Source organism: Bactrocera oleae, chromosome 4, assembly GCF_042242935.1.
Source record: "Bactrocera oleae isolate idBacOlea1 chromosome 4, idBacOlea1, whole genome shotgun sequence".
In the NCBI taxonomy this organism is placed as follows: Eukaryota; Metazoa; Arthropoda; class Insecta; order Diptera; family Tephritidae; genus Bactrocera; species Bactrocera oleae.
Genome location: NC_091538.1, coordinates 18094023 through 18117980, shown reverse-complemented (window position 1 = coordinate 18117980; position 23958 = coordinate 18094023). Strand labels below are relative to the sequence as shown.

General features: G+C 33.1%; 1 protein-coding gene across 1 annotated transcript in view; it reads left to right on the top strand.

The window, feature by feature from the left end:
• The first annotated feature begins 693 nt into the window (after window positions 1–693).
• LOC106619349 (Down syndrome cell adhesion molecule 1) overlaps window positions 694–23958 on the top strand; it is a 146808-nt gene continuing 123543 nt past the window's right edge. Inside the window, 2 exon segments of the mRNA XM_070108539.1 lie at window positions 694–1002; window positions 12397–12678. Coding sequence (XP_069964640.1) covers window positions 12612–12678 — 67 coding nt within the window. The 5' untranslated portion in view covers window positions 694–1002; window positions 12397–12611.

Below are 23958 nucleotides of genomic sequence, written 5' to 3'. Positions count from 1 at the left end.
AATTTCAGATCAAATCCCTATAACATATAACTGCCATACAAACTGAACAATCGAAATCAAGTTCTTGTTAGGAGCCTTTGTATTATAGCTTCGGTGCAACCCAATTTGACGTTTTTTCTTATTTTTGTGAGAGAATTTTCCAAAAAACTTTTAATACTTACGATCTGATCCGAGAAAATTTGCAGAAATGGCTGAGGATTTATATATAATCTGGTGTAATAAAAAAAAGATATCAAGCTTTAGTGCTCGCCTCGATTTTCGATCAAATTGCTTTGGTAGAAATATTTCTCCATAGGTGTTTTTAATAAACAATTTTTATAAATTTATATAAAATAAATTGCGGGCAACCATGTACAGAACTTTATGTTAGGTATTTGGGGAATGTTTTCTACCGATAAAAAAATTGCCACTAATCATAACTTTGCAGCACTTCCAAAAAGCTAATGTTGCAAATTTCATACACTTTAGTACATATCAAGGTTATAAAAAGGCTAAATTTGACCAAATTTCGGGTTTCTCAGCCAAAGCTTCATCGAACGCGCGAACTTGCATGAACGCAACTCGAGTTTGTCGCATGTTGCAAGAAATTTCCCCGAATAGTGTTGGTGTGTACATGTAAAAGCAGTAAAAATACTACACTTTTATTACAGGCGACGGCAGGTTAGAGCGCATATTGCTCGAGTCCATGAATTCAGTTAGCGTTTGGATTTGTTCGTGATAATAGGTTACGCGTCGTTCACGTTTCATCGTACATTTAGGGAGTCTGTGAGTGTTTGTCAGATTGTGTGCGCGTGTGTGTGAATCAGTCATACAACCACACCAACAACCCCCAGTCGGTGTATCTACAATAGCAACAAAACTAAGAACAATAACACCGAAGCCACGAACACAAATAGCAATCAAGCGAAACCGGTTCCGGCGCTACGCGTTCGTTTGTTGAATTGTGTGCGTGTGTGCGACACAAATATACAACCACAAATTTAAATTGTGGTGTTTAATTTGGTTTGTGTTTATTTTGCATAAATTAAATTTAAAGAATATAATTCATTAGTAGAGTTTAGTGATTTTCGTGTGGAAAAAAGTTTTTGTGCTTTAAAATAATTTTAAAAAAAATTTCCAGGTGCAGTAAATATGCAGTTAAATAGTGTAAAAATCATAAAATGTGCCAAGCTAAGCAAAGTTAATTAGAAAAATTGGGAATATTTGAATGCAGCGCAATATGCTGTGGTGTGGCGTTGTGCGTGTGTAGCTGGCAAAGAGTCACCCCCGTGGATTAGTGGCTCTTTGCTGCTGCATACCGCGCCCCATTGCAAAAACCCATTTTTCGACTAGCAAAGTTTGTGCTAATTTTATATGAAATATGCGATCATTGCATGCAGTGTGTGCCGCAGCAATCAGCAGATATGCAAATCAAGGTGGGTTCTAGCGCAGAAAACTAACGAAAATAGCTAAGCAATATCCGAAAAACTCCTTTATTACCTTACGATGGGGTGAGTTGCTTGTCTAACTGCCGACCTTTACGTCGCCATTGTTCTAAACAAGTACACAATTAATTTAATGCAAAGCCTAATAAATATATTTAACAAAAACAAGTGTTAACTCAAAGAAAAAATGCTTATTAATCACACGCTTTCACATGCAGCGTTGGAGTTCCGTCACTGAAGTCGCAACTATCGATTTTTCGCTTCATTTTATCGCCAATTTTCCATGCGGCTGCCAGAAAGCGTTGAGTTTTCACAGCAGCAGCACCCTTGTTGTTCCACAACGCCCCAAACACGTCGCCAACCCCTTGTTTTGAAGATAAAACATTCATATAAACGCTTGTGTGCGGAAAAGGGTGTGTACTTGTGTGCATTTAGACAGACTATTTGCAGAGAAAAAACTGCTGAACTGCCTTTAAAATTAGGATATTTTGGGTGCGGTGCACTTCCATGGTCTCAAAAATCAAGAAATAGTTGTTCTTTACAGAGTAAAATTCTATCCTAATAAAGATCAAACAATTCTCTAACGTTTGTATATAACATATACGCTTCCGCAGTAATTTTTCATTTATATTTTTGTATTTGAAAAAATTCATTTGTTCTTGGTATATTCGCATTGTATGCCAAATCGTTTTTTTGCTTTTAGTGGTACATTCATATGTATTAAGTAATTAAATGCGCATGTCCTGCTTATACACACATGTTTCGTTGGGCAACTGTCAAATTGCAACTGTCAAAATCTGCACAATATGATGGGTGGCACATAGTAGTCATCCCTGTTTAGCGTATTGCCACGTGTTGCAATTTTTCATTTACCACATTTTGCAGTGTAGGATAGCGTGACTGCTCTGATCCTTTGTTGTTTAGCGGCAACAATTTGCCGTGGTACATGGTAAATAATTTGCATTTCTAAAAAAGGTCAAATTTATTTATATGGGTTTCGCATATTAATATTTCTGCTCTACATACTCTGTCTTCGATTTACTAAACAGAAAACAGCCATTACACTACCTTAATGAATTGTTCACATATTCTTGATTGTTGAACCAGTTACAATTTAATTGTTTTCACATGTAAATGTTTTGAAAAAAAGAGCTGAACTCAATGTATGTACTGACCGTAACAAATTCGAACTACAACTTTTATATATCAAAAAAATTTCGTTTAAAGTGGAAGTCTATCATCTGAATTTTCAGTAATTGTTAATACCTACCTTTCATCCTAGAATTACCAGAAAAGAGCTGAAACCCCAAACATTTTTGTATTTATCCGCCTTTCTAAATTCTTCGAAAGCGTAGTGGAAGAATAACAAGAGCTATGTTGACAGCAAGGTTATAATTTTAAGGAATTAAAAAAGAGTAGAAAATAAAACCTTAAAAAAGCAAACTGGCAACACTGGTGTAGACAAATTTATATTCAAATAGCTCACAATCTCATCAGTAGGACCGTTAAAACTTTCTTGATATTTTTTAATAAAATACACCGCTACCTAATTCACAATTTTTAAAAACACCAGAAATTTTTCGCATTAATATGATATATATATATTAATTGATAATAGATATATAAGGTTTGTCGTTTGTCTGAAAAACATAGTTTGTCAAAAGTCAACAATTTCGCTCATAATGTCACTGTTTTGCTTCCTTTTTATGATGCAAAAGTATATTTTTCTTCAATAAAACTGTGTGTTTTGAGTGGTAACTGAACACGAACCATGATTCCATTATATAAAGTGTGTCTTCCGAAAATATTTTTAATTTAAAATGTCAAATAAACTTGTTCATGTTTTTCTCATGATTTTTTCGTTTATGGTACATTTTGATTATTTTGTTTGAAATATTGTACAATATATTATATATATAATATATTTACCAAAATTGATCTTAAAAAAATCATTGCACATATAACGCACAATATTTTATGAGTTTTTCAAGTAATATTTACTTACACACTTTTTTGTTGTGAAATATTTTTGAAGAATGTGCATATGTACATTGTTTATTGTTGCATTAATTTGATTAAATTAATATTTATGACTGTAAAAGTTGTGATTGATTTTTTTTTAATTTTTCAATATTAATCAATTTGAAATCAGGTTCAACGCACAGAAATTACGAATGTAGAAATTAACTCAATTCTACTAAAATAACTATTTTAAATTCTAATGAATACTGTTGTTTTCCATTTCTTTATGCTTCATTTTATTCAGGGTTGTTATCTGCGTTAAAGTATGCTGGCTTCAATAGCCATACGCTAAAAAAAATCCTGTTAAGTTACCAACAACTGTAGTCCAGTAGCCATTCGCAATAGGGGTGATACAAAATTGAAGAAATTTTTGAACTTATCGGTATAAAAAACATTCAATTGATCGCTAAACGTCATTGTTTTAGTTTTTTCTCACTCAATGCCCAAATAAAATGTTAATATAACTCACATTTCTGCCAGTGCAGTCGTCTTTACTCGCCATCATCGCTTTGACCTGTCAACACGCATACATACATAAATCCATATCAATACTGTTGAGAGTACTTTTTCCAGAAGTGATACTTCTTATTTTCAGCTGGCAGCAGCAGCATCATAAATAGTTTATCTACACTTGGTGCCGTGCTGTATACATACTTGCCTATATAGTATTAAATGATTTGTTGTTATTGTAGTAGTCATTCGTATTATCCTTGCACGACACAGGATATTAACCCTCAGCACGTTAGTCGCGCTATCATCAGGCAGATGTTAAGACATTCAGGCAGGCTCTCGGTAAATACGGTACCAAATAAGTACACACATATATATATATATGTATATATACAAACATATACACACGCAGCGAAGCAAAGCGAGTGTCGTTGCTATTGTTGCCGTAGCGCTTTTGGTGGATAGTTTTTATATTGCTAAGCATTATTTGTGCTGCCAATGCTTCATAAAAGGTCCCGTTGCTGTGCACAATTGCATAGTCGGGCACTGCAGCGTGCTTGTCGCTATTGTTTCAATATATAGATGGATATCTTATACATACTTGCATATCTATGTATATATACCTGTGTTCTTATTTGGTTGCGCTGCTGGCTGGTTTAGTTCAGTTTATTTTTGTTGTCGTGTTTCTTCAACATTTTCGGCATTTTTCTGACTGCAGATATTTGTAGGTATGTATGTTTATATCATATTTTTAGAGTATTCTCTTATTTTTATGCATGCACTTAGGTTTTCAACTTATTTTGATTTAGTCACCATGAAAGGCATCTTTGTTTTGTTGCTTTAATTCTTGGTATTGTTGCAGATGCTGTGGCTGTCGTGTTCGTTGATGTTTTCGGTTGTTGTTGTTTCTATTCTAAGTACTATGTTAAGTGTCCTGTTGCTAAGTGCAAGCCAAGGATGCACATTTGTGTGGTACTTAATATTTGTATAGTAAGGATATATGTACATACATACATGTATGTGTATGTACATCAATAAATATGCAGTGATATGCATAATATGTATGTATCTATATACTTGTACATACTCGTTTGTACATATGTATTTTAGTCCGGCTTAAAGTAGCGTATTTGTAAGTAATGGCGAAACGTGTATGTATGTACCTATTTTTGGTTGAGCTTTAGCAACTATTTCTACTTTCGATAAATATTTTTTCCCTCTCTAATTCACTGTAATGTCAAATCACCCGGGTCAATCGGTTCAACACCTAAAACTCATTTTCCACTTTTAGCCATTTTCAAAAGTTTTTGCACTGGCCTATATATTTAAATCATTTTGCCTTATTTAATAAAAATAAACTAAATTTTCATATGTATAAAAAAGCAAACATATTTATAGTGGAGCATAAAATCAACTTAGTAACTTATCGATTATTTTCGATAACACTTGAGAGAATACGATAAGCGATTTAACTTGAAATTAAAGTTGAGATTTCAATTCATTTTAATTTAATAGACAGATTTTAGAAAACGGAGTTTCTTATATGCCTGCATAAATACATACATATGCACATATGTTTATGTATGTATTTTCAACAAATTTGTGAATATAATCTAAATCCCGATAATGTGTACAACGCATAAGGTTAATAAAACTTTATCGCCGCCATAATACAAATCAAATTACCAAATAATATTAAAGCAATTTGTTAAAATTAACTAAATTAATGCACCACTTGATTATGTTTGTATAAAGCGAACACCAAAGGATTTACTTTTCTCGCCGACTTGGGTCAAATGTCAGCTAAACGAAGTGATAAGTGTAGTGTTTATAGAAAATTCAACCAAACAATTTGTTTAACTTATCTATGCAACTGCACAGGCATCTACTATTCCGCTCTGATGAATAATCATAAGCGCACAATAAAGTAAATTAAGTAGTTGTAAACGAATTATAATAGTTTATAGCTTCCTTCACTTAAAGTTCAGCAATTGCCCCTGCTTTTACATCGAACGGGAAGCCAATAAAACGTGCACGAAATATGTGAACCAAATTGCTTAGCGAACGCTATAAAAATGCGGGTCGCCATACCCTCTACTCCCTTCAGCAATGCCCGAATTAGCTGTCGGTTCAATAGAGTCAAGTCCAAGTCAAGAAAAGTCGAGTGATCGGCCATGAGTTCGGCCCTGGCGACGTTCAAGTCACACATCATTTGATGGACGCGCCAAGCAGTGCATTCTACGCGCTCCATATGTACATCAGTGCACTTGAAACTTAATTAAATCCCAAAACAATTACCTTCGTAAAATCTCGCGGTTGGCGTAAGTTTACAGCGCAGTTGCTATGCGTGCTTGCAAGTACTTGTACTATGCGCCATTAAGGAGCTTTTTTTGCACTGGTCACATGTGAATCACTATCAAATATGTATGTATAGTATCTACCATATGAAAATATCAGCTTCTGTTCGTCCCTTTATTGCACAGCCACAAATTTGTTCCACTCATTCACTCGTTGCCTTTACAGAGCCGAGCGTCCGCTGTGGTTGACATATGTGACCATCAGTCAGTTTCGACTCCGCGCCTGTCCATATTCACTAGATTGTCGCCTCTGCTATAGACTCGTTCATACATATAACCTACATATATTGTCGGTATTAAAATTTAATTCAAGTGGCTTTTGTTTGCAGCTACATTCTTATTTACATTGTGCCTCAATATGAGCGGCGTATTCGAATTAAATTATGTCTAGCAGCGTTCTTTCCACCATCCCGCTGTTGTTGTTTCGTACATATGAAATTGCTCTGAATTTGCATGGTGTCCCTTTTAAATGTTCAAACACAATGCGCCCTAAATTATAAAATTTATGCGAGTAGAGGAAGTCGAAATAAAGCAAATAAATTCACTGCAAAGTGGAAATACTTTTTTGAATTTGATTAGCTTTTTGTTTTTGCCAGCCTGCGTTTTAAAAGTACTGTAAAATTTTCGCGTCCACGACTTATTTTTTTGCATTAATTTGAATTAAAGTTATGTCGTTATGTTTACAGGCAGAAATACATACAAAAATACAGTTGTACCCGCTTATATGAATCTGAAAAAAATTAATACAAAATAAATTAAAATTTGCCCCTATTTTATTGGTTTCATGGTTTTAATAAGAAAGTTTTTATGAAAATATACACTTGAGAAACTTGCTGAGTCCATCGAGGGGAGTAAAAATTCCTCTGATGATTTTCGAAAGCGGCAAATGAGACCCTAAAAACGACCGGATTTAGATTTTACTACACACTTAAACAAAGTTTATATATACTCCTAACCAGAAAATATATTCTCCAAGCGAACATTTTTTTATTTCTTAAAGATGACAACAATATCCTGGCTTTTGTTCAGGCAATAACGGTCAACTCGGCAGCATTTCTCAAAATTTAACCGCAAAAGATTTATTGTAGCATATGCTGTGTGGTTGAAGCAGTGATGTCAACTTTCCAAAATCAGAATTATAAATTCACGGCTTAACTGTCAATCCAGAAAAAAAAGAAATCTGTCTTTTTACAAGAAGCACAACAATTTCTTAATTCAATCTACCCTCTTTCAAGGGTACAACTACCACACACTCGAGCTCTGTCAATTATCTCGACATTATCCTGAATAAAAAACTAAGCTGGAAAGAATACATAGAAATTGGGGCTTCTTAGCTCTTCGATTTTGAAATCCCTGTAGAAGAGCTATTGCCCCTAAATGGGGCTTACGATCTCACTTGGTCAACTTGGTACCTTCGAAAAAATGCCAAATTAAACCTCTGTAACAGTTGTAACGGGTCTGCTTAAAGAGAATTACGGACGCAATGAAAACTACACAATCAAAAGCCCTTGGAGGTTACCTTCGATATCCGACCAATACATATTTAAGTGAAGTATGTTGTAATACTTACGGCCAGCCAGCTCATTAATTTAGGCAATTGCAGCCAGACTCCACGTAACTACGGGCATGGTATCATACTCGACTTGGTTAATGAACTCGGGCTAGATTGGCAATGCGACCGAGAAAAGAAGATCCATGAGGAATAAAATACAACGTTTTCATATCCCCGTAGACTAGCAATTACCTTTGCTAATGCCCAGCCTCCAGCAGGTTGAGACGCGATATCTTACAGGGCTCCCAATGCTCCAACTTAATCCACTTAGTGGCTGGATAATTAATTGTTTATCACTCAGGAGCACAACAGTCTAGCGCTCGTGCGCCTCTCTTTTTAACCAATCAACTACTAACTTGTTTTGAGTTTTAAAATAGCCATTAAGATAAAACTATTTTTCATAAAAAAAGAAATAATTCTCAAACAAAATTGTTTAAAAATAAGCTTCGAAATGTTTTTTTATATGAACTGTAATATAATATTATAGTAAAATTATTTTCATTAACGTAATCCTATGTTCTCTATAATATGAGACAAGACAAATATGATCTACTTTTTTATAATCGTTCTGTCTATACTAAGCTGTTCAACGCTTTTAGGACTCATCATGAGCGTAAAATTGTAAAAAAAATTGGTTTTTGTTACCTTACTTTGTAAATTTTTCTAAAAGATACCAAAGCTTAAAACAAGTAAAGAAATTAATTATTTAAAACTATTATATGAAATGTGAATAGACATTTTTTTATCTCAAATGCTATATTTTTATCTCGTTTACATTATTATGATATGTTTTGCCCATAACCTCAACTAAAAATATATAAAAAAGCAGACACAACTAACATTTGTTGTTATACTTCGATTTTCATAAGAATCACAGAACATAATTTTTTCATTTATTTCTAAAATAAATGAGCTTAATGATATTTTTTATTATTCCTACAAAAATCCATGAGTATTTGTATGTGTCAGATTTAAAGCCACTAAAATTTGAAATACTTTCCTATGTTCATACACATGTATATACGTACTGAGTTCATCAACCATTTTTATATATGTGTATGTATTGTATAATATGTATAACAAATGTACATACTTATATTCATCCAAAATTATTTTCACATCAGTTTTTGTATGCTTTTTGTCTCGCACTTCATGCAACAGGCAGACGGAGTATTTTGTCAATAAAATGTCACGCACAGTCAGTCATCCAACCAGCGTCACACTTCAATTTCAACAACAACATTCCAATTCCACCATTTTTCTCCACATTTTTGCTGGATGCGCCATCCGCGCACCACCCACACTCATAAAATGCAACACACACTCGCGCACACTCACAGTGCCGATGCATAAACGTCTGCCCGGGGCAACGCTGGTACGGAAGTCACGAAATATAACGCTTTGTCTGCATAGTTGCGTTGTTGTTTTTTCATGTGTTCTTTTGTTTTTGCTAGCGTCCATTGCATCCGTTGGTTTTCAATTTCTATTAAGCATTAGCGACTGCTCGTCAATGTCGTTTGCGTATTTGTTATTGTTGTTGTTGTAGTTGTTTTAATTATTCTTAGCGCTTTTGTTGTGCTTTCGGGGCATGACATATGAAGTGGCATTAAATGCCACTGGCTGTGCGCTCTTTACTCACTTACTTACTTACGTAAGTCTTGAGGCACAAAACTTAACAACAATTGATGGTTTCTTTCACAAATTTTTACGTATTCTATTAATTGTTGTTGTTTGTGTTCTTTCCTTGTTTGTCTTCAGTATGTTTTATTAATATTATTTTGATTCGCCGTGTACAGTGCGCTTTTGAGTGTCACTGCCCTGTGACCTTTTCTCTAAATTTCTCTATGCGCATGTTCTTTTGACAGCTGGTTTAAAACCACTTGCGGCATACTTTTTGCTGTTGCACTGTGGAGTATATTTCCGATTTGTTTAAAATTTATATATGTCTGTATATAATTTTAATGCTTTCTACTGTGCCTAGTATGGAACAAACTGTTTTGAGGGCTGCCAAAATAAAAAATAATATACATATGTATAGAGAACTTTCGTTTTTTTGTAAAAACCATTTTGTCATATGTATGCCACATAGGTATGTATTGTTATTTTACTCCCTGTATATATACATTCGGTAAAATTTACTCCCTTTGTACAAGTAGTTAAATTAAATGACACGTGTCAGCTGTGTGCCTAGCCTAAGTCAATACAGCGGAAATTGTTATATAACGGATTAGTTTTATGAGTTATACTGTTAATGCTGCTCAAAAGCTTTCACAAAAACCAGTTTTCAACCCCAACTGCAGGCTTATTTCGTATGACAATAATATAATAGGTCATGAGGAAATGGAATCGACCTTTTTCCAGTTGAAATCTCATCCTTATTTTAATAGTGATGGGTCTAACATTGCTGAGCAGTTTACTGACCATATGGCCGATTTGGTAAAACAATATAATAAGAACAGAACTATATCTATTAATTTAAAACAAAGTAAGAGTTTATACTATAGAGGCATAATATTTTTTATAAAAATGCGAATAGACTTGTTAAATATAAAAATATAGTAATAACCGGGTTCGAAAAATTCTACGCCATTTGGTCTATCCCAAAAAGCCTTTCTTTCAAGCTTCAAAAATTTAACCCCTCATTAATTTGTATGTCTTTATAGCTTCTTCGCATAGCGTTTCAGTCAACCAAACTCCTTAACTTGGCAAGCGGAAATTGAAAGGATGTTTGTATTGGCGGCACTACTGGTCATATTACAGACCCTCCAACTTATTCTTCACTCCGCTGACAGCATTCCTTGAGCTACTTTGCTTACGCAAGAAGCGTCGCATCCACCTTCGGCAGGCGTTGTTGGCAATTGTAATGCGATTTTCCGTTTAATGCGGAAATTACGTGAAAGTATTGATTTTCTGTCGCCTTTGAATGAGCCATACTAACAAGCAACATATTTGCATTTTGCCGCATTGAGCGCAACCAACATTCACTTGTATATTTCCTTTCATCAAAAGAAGTGGTGAAACGTCAAAGCTTGAAGATTTTTGTAAGTTGTTACACAGCTTAATACTATGTTGCTATGAGTAGCTTCTTGGGGACAAAAGAGCGTTTGCAAAACTTGAGATCGATATCTCAAAATCTGAGGACTAGTTCGCGTATATACAGACAGACAGACGGACATAGCTTAATCGGCTCTGGTACTTTACAGGGCTTCCGACGTTTCTTTCTGGATGTTACAAACTTTGTGGCAAACCTTATAGACCCTGTTCAGGGTATAAATATAGATGCTAGAGTTAGCTAGAATACAACAAAATAAAATCATACATGAAAGTAAAGAAACGGTTTATTTAATCGAGTTAATATAAGGTTCTATATATTATATTAGGTGTAGTGAAACGAACTCCATTATTTTTTTAATATATGGCGTTATTTATCTATATCTCATGTTGTATAAGTCCAATCTCGGCTAGATGGCGTTAGAAAGATGACATTGCGTACTAAAAAATCTTTTCTGACAGTTTTGTGATTGGTTGATTCAGTTCTGTTTGAGCACGCGTCAAAGATCGACACTAGCAAAGGAAAAATAATGGAATTCGCCAAGTCCACACATCGATTACGATTGTCCAGTACTAGTAGTATTAGAGCTCATATTATTTAATATCTATAAACAAAACCCCCTTATTGAAGGGATCTGACCGGAGAGCAATCGCTGTATACTCAAGCACTGCAATAATATTGATAACATCTCAAGATATTAAATACAGGAACATCTATGATACTCGAAAATATTTTCTTACAATATTTGTCTTGTTTTGCCGCCTTCCTTTCGTGTTCATTCCTTCTCAAAGTTTTCTCATTTCATCCGCACTTGGAGCGGCCATCAACCCTCTTCAACTAATTGCAATCGTTTATCGTCGTACCGAAAATGCATCGGTTCTAAAAACCATTGTTCAGAACATTCAAGAGACACTTGGTAAAAGGTAGGAGTGTGCATGCTCCAGAATTGAATTCACTAGTGGGAGGTGAACGAGCATGTACTAGAAACGACATAATGGGGTTATTTGTGGTGTTTAATGAGATTATTTCCAATTCATTAGCAAATGAGCGTCAGCTCGATGTGATAGGGAGGTACATATGTACAAATATGTGTATGAATATGGGCGTATAAAGGGAGCATGAACTTTACGACTAAGAAAGATGACAATTGATGCATGTCAAATGATTGACGGGTCTACAAACACATATGGGGATGTAAATAACTGTAAATTAATTAAACTGCTCACCAAATGTTGTTGTAAAATGATTATTTATTACATGCAAATAAGTGTTTAACAATCTTAATCTCTCCTTTTCTTTACAGATACGCAAAAATCGAAAAAGCAGTTCAACTATTAAATTATAAAATGTGCAGTGATTTATAGTGGATTTAAAGTGAATTTTTAGTGAAATAGCAAATTGTTTTCCACACGAAATATTTGTTTGAGAGAAAAGTGTTTTTAATACCACAAATTGTCCGTAGAACCCAATTATTCTATTGCGCTTGTGTAATTTATCCACACATGTAATATTAATTTAAATTCTTCCCGCCTTCACCAGCTATAAAAGCAACATAAATGTGGCAGTGTTAAAAATCGAAGAAAAATATACCGACAAACAAGTGTTAAATTGGTGTTCGCACACTAAACTCTGTGCGCAATATTGAAACATATTGTAAATTAACATTTGGATAGAGAATAATTACAGCAACAACTAAGCGTACTAATAGCCAAACGCAAACGTACAGCTACAAAAGCATCAGCAAAAGCCGTAAAATGTTGCCGCCACCGCGTTTAAACGCCATGAAATGGTTAACCCTGCTCGCAGCGATCGCTGCCTTCTGTGAGTATACATTTTGTTTGTATGTAGGGAATATTATATTTTAACATGTGTTACTGATGTATCAGCCTATTTATGAGTCCCGCTTCCTGTCTGCAGATGGAAGAGAATATCCAAATTGTGCCTAGTTCAAGTTTTCCGAATTCCTTCTGCATATTGCTATGATTTCAGCAATTTTCCACGAATTTCCTTGTACCGATTTTAGCGTAATCAATAAAGTATGTATATTAATATTATATTTAGAACATTATATTAACCCTTTTAGTGCCGGGCGAAATAGAGGTGCCTATGCGAAAAAAAACCGGCCGATTTCACAGTTTTACAAGGGTTTGGAAAAATGCTTGTAAAAACCAAACGAGAAACAATATTTACATGATTCAAAAAGCAGCGAATTGTGGATGAAATGCAGAACTAAATTCGAACTCATATGAAAATTATAGAAAAAACAAAGGTATAAACGTTTGTAAGTGAATTGAATTTGAGATCTCTTGAAGAAAACTTATTTGCACATACAAACAGTCATCTTTTCATCAAATATTTATATTTATATACAACTATCGCATATAGCTGCCATACAAACTGAACGATTAAACTAAAGTCCTTCTATGGAAAACTCTTATATTTGTCAAGGTATCTTCATAAAATTTAGTACATATTATTATCCAAAGCATTGATACAATTTCCGAAGATATTGTTCAGATGGGACCACTATAGTTTATAGCTGCCATCCAAACTGAGCGATCATAATCAGAATAAAGATGATCACTATGATATAGTGATCTGATCTCAACAATTTCTTCGTTAACATTTTTTCTTGTTTTAATTGAAAAATAAAATGTATTAAGAGTTTTTGAATATCGATAAAACGTATGCTGTTCTAATTTTTTGCAGAATAACATTGAGAATTTGTAACAATTTCTGTATGTATGCAGCTAAAATGCATTTGCTAAATCTGCAACCGCAGCGCAATATCACCGTTACCCATTTATACCAAAACCACAATCACCGGTTACGATGCCTTTCTCTCTAGTTATCAAAATAAGCCGGTTGCCTTATATAAACATATATACACATCACACCTACATGTGAATGCAGTCACATACACACATGTGCACATACATATACCATATAATATAACGAGTATGTTGTCACATCCGAAATGCAGCTACCGTCAGCTGCTCATAAAACCGTTTGAATGACGGATGAATTGGTGGATTTGTCGCTGTCGTTTTGTTTTACTAGCGATTATCTTGACAACCTCTACTACACATTTTTGGGCCGCATGCTTGGTCTGCTCCCTACCCACATGCCCTTCTGCCGTTTTGCATAATACCCCCTCGCACTAGTACTTTGCTCTGCTCTTTAGTGCGCTATTTGTTTGATAGCCTCAATTGTGTTACAAATCTTTCATCGTAAACTCAGTAAATGCATTGAGGGCTTTTACTTTTTGCTCTCCGAACGCCATATAAATTGTAAGTCATACATATCTAAGTTTAGGCACTAGTCTACTCAGTGCATTCATGTGTTGTAGATAGTATGAAAGTATGTAAATATTTGAAAATATGTGCATATGTAAATACATACGATTATATTATATATACATGTATGGTTAGTTCCACCAAATGTCGTTTTAATCTGTGGAAACTTGAGAAAATACTTGAAGTTGGCAAGTGTTGCACAGCTTTGCTTAATTCAAGAAAATATTTATCAAGAGCCAGTAGACGAGTGCATGGGCCAGACTCCAAATATACATACATATGTACGTACCTATGTATTTGTTTTATAAATAGAGCATGCGATATGGTTGGGGAAATAAATGATGCTGGAGCTTTTGAATATTTACAACAAACAAGACGGTCTATTTTCAACGATTTATATTTTTAGTCGTAAGGCGACGTTACAAATTGTATGAAGTCACATTTTACAAAGTTATGAGGGAGCAGCTGGTACTTGGAATATACTTTTTTATTTGAAAGGTTTTTCTAAATTCATAGTAAATGCAGTAATTTTGATTTCAATAAAAATGTGTACTATTCATACACACTTGTACTTCTCTTTTTAAGAAATTCGGACTAGAAGAAAGCAGCAAGAATATTTGGTTCAGTTATGGTTCAGGTCCTGTTTTTTAACCATTAAGAAGTCCAGGTTACTTGTGCGTCTTAAATATATGTACATATAAGTATTGTATTTTATAGCATTAAAACAATGAAGCTCTATACTTTAGAACCTTATCTTATACAAGCGGAGTTAGTACGAGAAGACTCTGCGATTAATTTCCTCGTCTGTACGATAAAATCTCCAACTTTGACTCAAAATTTTATGAAGTTCTGATTCTTCCGGCCTGAATCACCATTTTAGTACATACGCCTTATAAATTCCGTCAATTTCCCAGTCCTAGTCCCAGTAAAGATGTTTTGTAAATATACGTTGAATGCTAATCCGAACAACATCAAATGATTTTTTACTATGAGTGATCCATCTATGTGATCAAGTATACTTATTATATACTTTTTAAAATTTCTAGTGATAACATTATTTAAATAAAATATGGTACTTCATAAATTGTTGAGTATGTTGTAAAATCACCCTAAATGTACCGTATATAAAGTGGTGAAAGAACAGTGTGTTTCGAGTGTGTGACTGTCAATCTGTGAGCTGTGGGTTCATGCTAAACAACAAAGGCTACAACTTTTCCAAAAATTAGTCACTAGTCTTTCCATATAACCCACGGCGAATATTAGGAGAAGCCGGCCAAACATCTTGTAGATGTATATCGCCAATGTTATATGTACTTTATTTTATTTACGTAGCCATATGTACTTACATACATAGGTATATGTATATATGTATAATTTTTTAAGTAAAAGAAGTACAACAATGATATTTATTGTTCTATCAAACTTAACCAAACTTAAATAGGGACGAAAAAGCAAGGAAATAAGACAAGCATAGTTTATGCTCTGAGTATTTATAAAAAAAATTTAGCACTGTGCACCTAAAGCTTTTCTACCGTTCCCACGGTTGTATTTGAGCAGCGCTCGTTTTAAGTATTCAACGTGAAAGACGACTTTAAAGCTACTTGTTTGGCAAAGAACGACCGGTCAGTCATAAAGTAGCGAAATGTGTATTTCGGTGATAATGACATTCTTGAGTTATTACTTAAGAATATACACATGATAGGCCGAAACACGTCAAAGAAGCGAACGCCATATATTAAAACAAAAAAAATTAGAAATAAAAAATTGCAGGAGTTCATTTTTAGCTTTTGGCACCCCTCTTAGCAAATTTAATGCGCAATTCTACGAAATCTTGGCTACATTTTTAGATTCTCTTTATTTGACGATTATGTAGATAATTAACAATTTTTATTTATATTTTTATATCGTATACAGTTTATATGAAGCATTATTCATTTTCAAAAGTAGTTGTTAAAAGGTGTTGATATTTTAGAAGACTGCTGAAATATAATATGTTTTTATAAAACTGAGTAAGAGCATACGAAATAAATGTTAATAAAAAGACGGAAATAATTGTTTGATTTTTTTAACACAAACATTATTATTAAATCATACTCAAGACCAAGGATGTGGAAACATAGATACTTAGACCTCGCGTGGTTCGAATTCAGCCTTAAAAATTATTCGCGAATGCATTCACCAGATTTCAACGGAAGTTTAAAAAAGCAAAAAATTTCAACGACGCAAAAAATGTTATTCCAAGTGTTTAATGTGGAATCGTTTAGTGGCGACTCTTTTGTAAAGGCATTACAGGAATAAAAGTGGGCAAAAGTCTAGAAGCAGGATGTTTTCAGTTAATCAATATGATGAAGATGAGCATTGAATTTTCCAGCAAGACTCTGCTTTAGCACACAAGGCAAAAACCTCCCAGCAATGGTTCAGAAGCAATAACACTGATTTCATAGCGGATTGGCCGTCTGGAAGTGCAGATTTGAATCCATTAGACTACAGTTTGTGACATAGATGGAGAAGATTGCCTGTCGAATAATCCACGGAAATTTAGAGAGTTTCAAAAAATCTTTGGTTCGAGCAGCGTCGTTAATACCAATAGAAACTGTGCGTGCTACTATTGGTCAATGGCCGAATGGTTTGAGGGCTTGTTTGAAAGCAAGAAGTGACCAATTCGAATATAATTTTGTACATCGCTTGTTTAATACATTTACTAATAAGTAAAACTAACTTTATTAAAAAATGTATTGTATTTTAATTCTTATAACGGGCTGAACTTTTAGCAGAACTTATAGTAGGACTAACTGCAATAACAAATAATTTTATTTTTTTCTTGCAACTGAGTTTTTGGAACAAAAATATGATTATGCGATAATATGAATCAGCTTACTACTAAGCTGTTGTTGACATTAAAATACCACACTACTTTTTGTTATTTATTGCAATGCCAAAGTCAGAATCATATAGCACTAAAAAATAATTTGATTAAATATTTTGCCTTCTGGTGAATCGAGGCTTTTTAAGAATATTGAATATTTTATAAATTGATGATAATGGCATTTAAGACAGTCCGAAAAAGTCGGCCAGTTGCGGCCATTAGAACATACATTTCAATAAAAATAAAGTTTTTATAATACCCTCATGGTTTCTCAAGTGTTTGATATTAAGATAGCAGGTGCTCATTCCTCAATGAGTTTAGCATACAAATTATGCCGACAAGTTATGTCCAAATAAAGACGAACTATAGTTTGATAATTTGGTTAAATTTTTTATTTGCCAGAGATACAAGTATAAATCTTGCTTACAAAGGCACATACTTCCGCTGTTAAAAGCTTTTTGGGACTAATTTAAAACTGACAACCATTTTTGAATGTTCATTTGTAATTTTGTGACCTTGTTCGAATTGAAGAGTTTGATAACCAACAAAAGTAGTTTGCAACTGGATTGCAACACTAACTCTACTTAAATATTGGTTATTATATAAAATAATTTTTTTTAAATGCAAATACAAAAGTGTGTTATATTTTAATTTTCGCTTTTTAGAATTAACATATTTCAAATGTAAAATAGCTTTTAATACATTTTGTGCGTGGTGTGGGTTGCATTACGTGGTCGTATGTAGAATTTTAGTACAGCATATACTGCGGTTAAAAGTTATGTAAAGCTGTAAGCCGTTAGAATTTATTAAAATTTTATTATTCAGTTTCCTAATGTATTTTGTCCATGGATTCTTAGTTTTCTCATGCTTATTTTCCAACTCATGCTTTGAATTTTAATTTATGCATCACCCTTTTAATATGGATATACGCCTAAAGTGACTAGCTGCAACTTCAGAATTATTTATTTTTAATTGGCTGACAGTTAAAAAATGTTTGAAAGCTTGTTAAAAGCCACGCGTACGAAGGGGAAACTACATGAATAATCAACGATAAAAAGTGAACGAGTAAAAAAATATTTCAATAACTTTTATAATTCAATCAATTTTAATTAAATTTGATAAATACGCACAAACTTTACAAACATTAGGGTGGGTCTTTTCTTACAGAAATTGTTTTCTTAGCTGGTTTTTATTTGTAGAACTAGTAAAGTTTATAAAATTATAAAAGATTATAAAATTTTAATGCTAGAAAACAGCACCTAAAATAGTTTTCTAATGAAATCAAATTAAAAAAAAAAATTATAAATCACATCTTGGTTTAATACACCATATAAGCGATTCGAGCGAAACACACTGATAGAGCTAAGGCGGCGCTAAAACAAACAATAAACATCCTGTTTAAATAAAAGTGCCTACATTATTACCAAAAATCTTGATTCAAAAAACTCAACACCCTAATGCACATTTAATGGCGTTTGAAAGCAAAAAATAAATAACACAAAGTTCAAAATTCTGTAACCGATACAGTTGGGTCTCCATTATTAGTCACAGTAGGCATTGCATCGCAAAAACCATCGCTAACACTCTCAGAACAAATTCGCATACACACATTTATGCTCGTACTCGGCAGCACTCGTATCAAGTTGTTTTGTACTGGGTCATCATTCAATTGAAATTGATTAAAAGCGCTTTTTCGCGGCAATTTTTTATACATGCGTTTTATACCATTTTTCTTTTTATTATTTCATCTTTATTTGATGTATGTAAGCTTTTATTTTTATTTATTTATGGTATCATTTTTTTCTTGTATGTATTTGATTTATGTATCCAGGCTATTTATTTTTCGCTACTGTTTGTGCACTTGTTTTCTCTCATTTTGCTCAACATTGTTGGTGGATGATATGATAGTTCAAGAGGATGATAATCTTTTGTGCGATTATTGCCAATTAGAATGAGTTCTGTACTCTTTTTTCTTAAATTAAGATATATTTTTCTGTGTAGTCCACACTTATTAGCAGGTTATGCTTCGTGCTTGATTTTGTTTAATTTTATTTTGTTGAAATGCTTTTACAATTTGAATTCAGAGTTTCATTGAACCGTTTAGTTATAGATAAAAAAGCGTTAACATCGTTTTCATATCTTACACGAACCATTTTTCTGGTCGACAATCGATTATTCTTATGATGATAATTAAGCTACCTTTGATTATAATAAAAAAAAGTTTGATTCGATAACTTCTGATTTCCGTAAAGTGTTACTTTTCTATTATCGACTGTTATAAACACTTTAATAACATTTAATTTTCGTTCTATGAAACTTAAACACCGCGCACAACTTTTCTTCAACCTAGTATTTTTTCAAGTGACAATTACATGCAGGCCCAAACATTTTATTTACATTAACGGGCAAAATGTACATTCCTAATGAATTTCCAGAAAGAGCGTGTGAAAACGAACAAAGTTCATTCAACAGCAGACTACTTATTAAGTGCTTGCTGCAACTACAAGTACCAAGAAAAGCGGATGTGTTTCTTTAATAATAAAGTAAACAAACCAAAATACGTTGCAGTCGTGTTGGAGTCACGAAATGGTGAATTTCAATGTCAGTGAAACAACTTAACAGACACTTTTAGTTGCAACAGTTCGGGAGGGTGCAAGACATTTTTTGAAGATTGCTGTTTTACAAAGACATCAGTGTGGCACAAATAACTAAGTGGGGATGGTAAAATATTTCAACACTCGATAAAATCACTAAACAATTGATTTAAAAAAATCATAGTTGAAGCAAAATCGGTTCTTAATTTTTAGTAGATTCGCTTTCAAATTAATTATTTAATCGATAGTTTTGATTTTTTAAAGTTTAAATTTGGAATTTTTACGAAAGTATCCTCCTAAATTTAAATCACTGAACTGATTAATAAGTACATTAGTACAAAATACTAATCGATATCTTCAATTTTCTTTTTAGTGTTGAAAAAAATGCTTATAACAATCGATTTTTTTATTGGTTTTAGAGCTATGATATGATATAGTAATGCAAAAGTCCCTAAAATTTTGTAATTAAAATAGTCACATACTATTTTTTTTACTAGAAAGGAATATAATATATTGTACGTTTATCTTCCTAGACTTAAATGACTAAGTATATGTAGATACAATAATACAAAAAAAAAGATTAATCGATATTTTCGATTTTAGTTTTTAGTGTTGAAGTAAAAATAATATTTCTTGTTTTTTTTTTGAATAAAAAAAAAATTTAAAATAGTCCCGGAAAAATATTTTTTTAAATTCTAATTGAGCACATCAAAAAAAATTTAAATATTGTAAGAAGTAACTATATTTTAAGTAATAATTATTTTAAAGAATATTGTAATAGTCTCTAGCAAATTTTAATTCAAATATCATTTACTCTTGTACATATGTTTTTAGTATTTTTTGGATATTTAAGCAGATAATGTAAAAGCAACCCAACCATCTAACAGTTGCTTGGGAGACTTGCTTTGTGACGTTGCTCACTGCAACGCTGTCGCTTTGCATTTTATTATTTTTGTTGTGGGTTTTGTTTGCATTATTTTCATTAAATCGCATTTAACAAAAATTCGCGGCGCCAAAAGCGTGATCTGGCTTCTGAGCACAACAGCAGCTGTTGCATGAATTCGTCATCAATTCTTGTCTGACTCCGCTGCTCGCGCTGCAGAATTGAACCCAGCCAACTGTATGTCATCGCATCCGTTTCAAGTATACGCCATTCAAGCATGCTGTATATTACTTCGTAGCCAGCAACGAAAAACTATTAATAATTTATAGCGATATACATACATATTTACAAACACTAGTAGAGCGTCGATATTGCTGTAGCTTTGCGTTATACTTTTACTACTCGATTCTTCTTTTTTTTGTGGTACTAATATGCTCTCTGCAGCAGGAGTTTATATTGCTAAAGCTTCCTCCAGCTGATTTTCCCTTGCGGTGTGTGTGTGTGTGCTTTGCGTGATTTTGCTGACATTCTCAACTTTTCACACCCAGTTTTTGAACCGTGACGTCTCCGATTTTTTATCTTCCTTGTGATTATTTTAACTTCCACTCTATTTAAATGTACAACCTTTGTTTTTAATAGAGCTGACAGTATATTTTATAGTTTCTACAAACATTGGGTGGTTGTGTGGTTTTCGTTTTAAGCACTTTAGCCGAAAACACAAAACTTCGAGAAATTTAAGTCTGATGTATGTACATAGAAATATATGCATGGCAGCACCTTAGTTATCTCCTTCAATTTGGTAATTTTCAGCTGTTAGTTGATTTCCTCATTCGCTATTGGAACACATCAATCACTCAGATTTGTTGCCAACACTACGTTGCCGCCGGCGTCGGGTGAAAATGCATCGAAACGGAAATTATTTTTGATCGCTAGTCATGGGAGGGATAAGTGCTCTCAATTACCACAAAAATGCTGTACTAATTTATAAACAAAGAAATGTACAGGAAATTGTGTGAGGTTAGCTACCTTTGTGAAATCATTTTCTCGCTGTGCCACATAGTTTTAACACTCGTATGTTATTTAGAATTTTTTTAAATTACCGCTTCACGCAATTGAAGCTTTATTGTTAGTTTTCTGCTCTTAAGTAATTATGTTCTTTTATTTCATGCATTTATTTTCTTTCTTTCGTGTGTTCAATAATTTAATAATTTTGTAGCGCCTGATAAATAAAAAAATCACCAACACTGATTTCCCTCCTCATTTGTATGTTTCCCATTTCAGTTTTCATATTGTGTTGAAAAAACCTGTTTTCCCATTTTCATATCACGTTTGTAAGCGCATTCTTTTAGTTTTCTGGTTCGTATGCTTTTTCTACCCTAAAATTTTTTATTTATTTTCTTATGACTTATCAGACTGGAAATTTAGTAAGAAATTATTTAAATAGAAGAAAATCAAATAGAAGTGTAGTTATGGTGTTAAATGAGTATTAATTTGATTATATTATTTTAACTTAAATGATAAACATATTTGTGCTTTTCCTGAATAAGCCATCTCTCCATTAAGCTATCGTGTGAACAACAATTATCATTGGTTCATTCTTAACGTAGTTATCGACTATCGATACAATTGGCTTGCTTGAGCTGTTAATTGATTTTTAATTTTTTATATTAATTCTAGTGTATATATTTTATGACATATTTTATAATTTACCTTAGATTATATTATATAATTATTAGCAAGAAACGCCTTTATATTTATATTGCTATAGAGTATAACTTCAGATCAAATGTTAAAGCATTTAATTTTTTAGTCGATTGAAAATTCTCATAAATTCATTTACTTGGTCAAGTATTAACTAATTTCAACTCGATGATTGCACAATAATATTAAAAAACAAAAAAAACGTTCACTTCGACTGCACCGAAGCTATAATTTCCAACACAAAAGAAAAGAACTTGATTCTGAGCGTTCAGGTATTGAAGTGTATAAGAAGATAAGTATCTTTTCAAATAAAAAAGTTTTCCACATACGAACTTAATTTTAATCGATCAGTGTTCATGGCCGTTATGTACTTATATGCTATTGTGGTTCGATCTCAACAAGTTGTTCGGAGATTGCACCGTTGCCTTGGATAATGCCACAATCAAAAGTTTCCCATAAAAGAGTCAGTTTGTATGGCAGCTATATACTATAGTGGTCCGATATGGGAAATTTCTACAAATATTGCAGCGTTGTCTTGGACAACAATTCATGTCAAATAAAAAAGCTGTTCATATAATAACTTAATTTTGATCGGTTATTTTGTACCGCTGCTATATGCTATAGTGGTTCGATATCAACGTTTTGACTCGGCTAGTCACGTAGATCATTTATATATATATATGTATATATTTTATGGGGTCTCAGACGTTTACTTTTGGCTATTACAAACTTTTCGTTCAGGGTATAATAATGAACTCAAAAAATAACCATATAAAATTTATCTTTTATTATAGAATTCAAATGTTATTTCAGCTAATAAAGTGAGTGCTTAAGAACAACAGTTTGAGAGTAACGAAGAAAGTTTAATATTTCCAATTAAAAGTTATTTAAATTGATCAAAATCGCAATATGGTAATACTTTATGGAGGCTATAAAAATATTTGGGATGTGCAACTAACCACTAACATCTTTTCAGAATAACGCCACCAATTTTCAAATTTCCAGAATCAACCAGTCAACTTTACATATTTAACGACTTTTAATTTTGAATATTTTTAGATTCCATTAACCTATTCAAGTCACATGCATACGAAACGGCTATCGAACTTACAAAATCTCAAAAGTTTTGTTAATTAAAATTTACGCGTCTTCGTACAGTTGTAGGCGCCCAAGTATGCATGACATAATTTTTGAATAAATTTTATTCACATGCCACATGTGGTTATCGTAATTACAAGAAATTTTGATCTTAATTTGTACGTAAAAGAAGCGCCAAGAACAAATGCGGCAGAAGCATAATTTTTCCTGTTCAGTCCTTAGGTTATACGCGGAACATTTGCTGCGCCTGTGTGCACCTTTCGCTGTATAAAAATCTTCCGCGTGGCCACACATGAGTCACGTTTTCGATAAATTAAAATTCCTGCAAGTACCTGCTAGTAAACAAGCGTTTACTGAACAATGGCAAGTCATCGGCTTCAACACAACAACAATAAAATTAGAAGGCGCGACATGAACTTGTCACCGGCAACTTTTGTTTATGCCCTTATTTGGGATTTCTTAAACTCTTTCGCCATTACTTAGAATGAAAGAGACAAATTTATAGCAAAATCATATCTGCACGTCATAATCTATGCCGTGCTTTCCATGTGATACATATTAAGCCTCTGTAATGATAACAATAACAAAATACAAAGCGTTAGCACTTTGCTTGATCGTACAGAAATGACATTAGCATGCGTTGCGCCGTTCGCCGTTCATGCG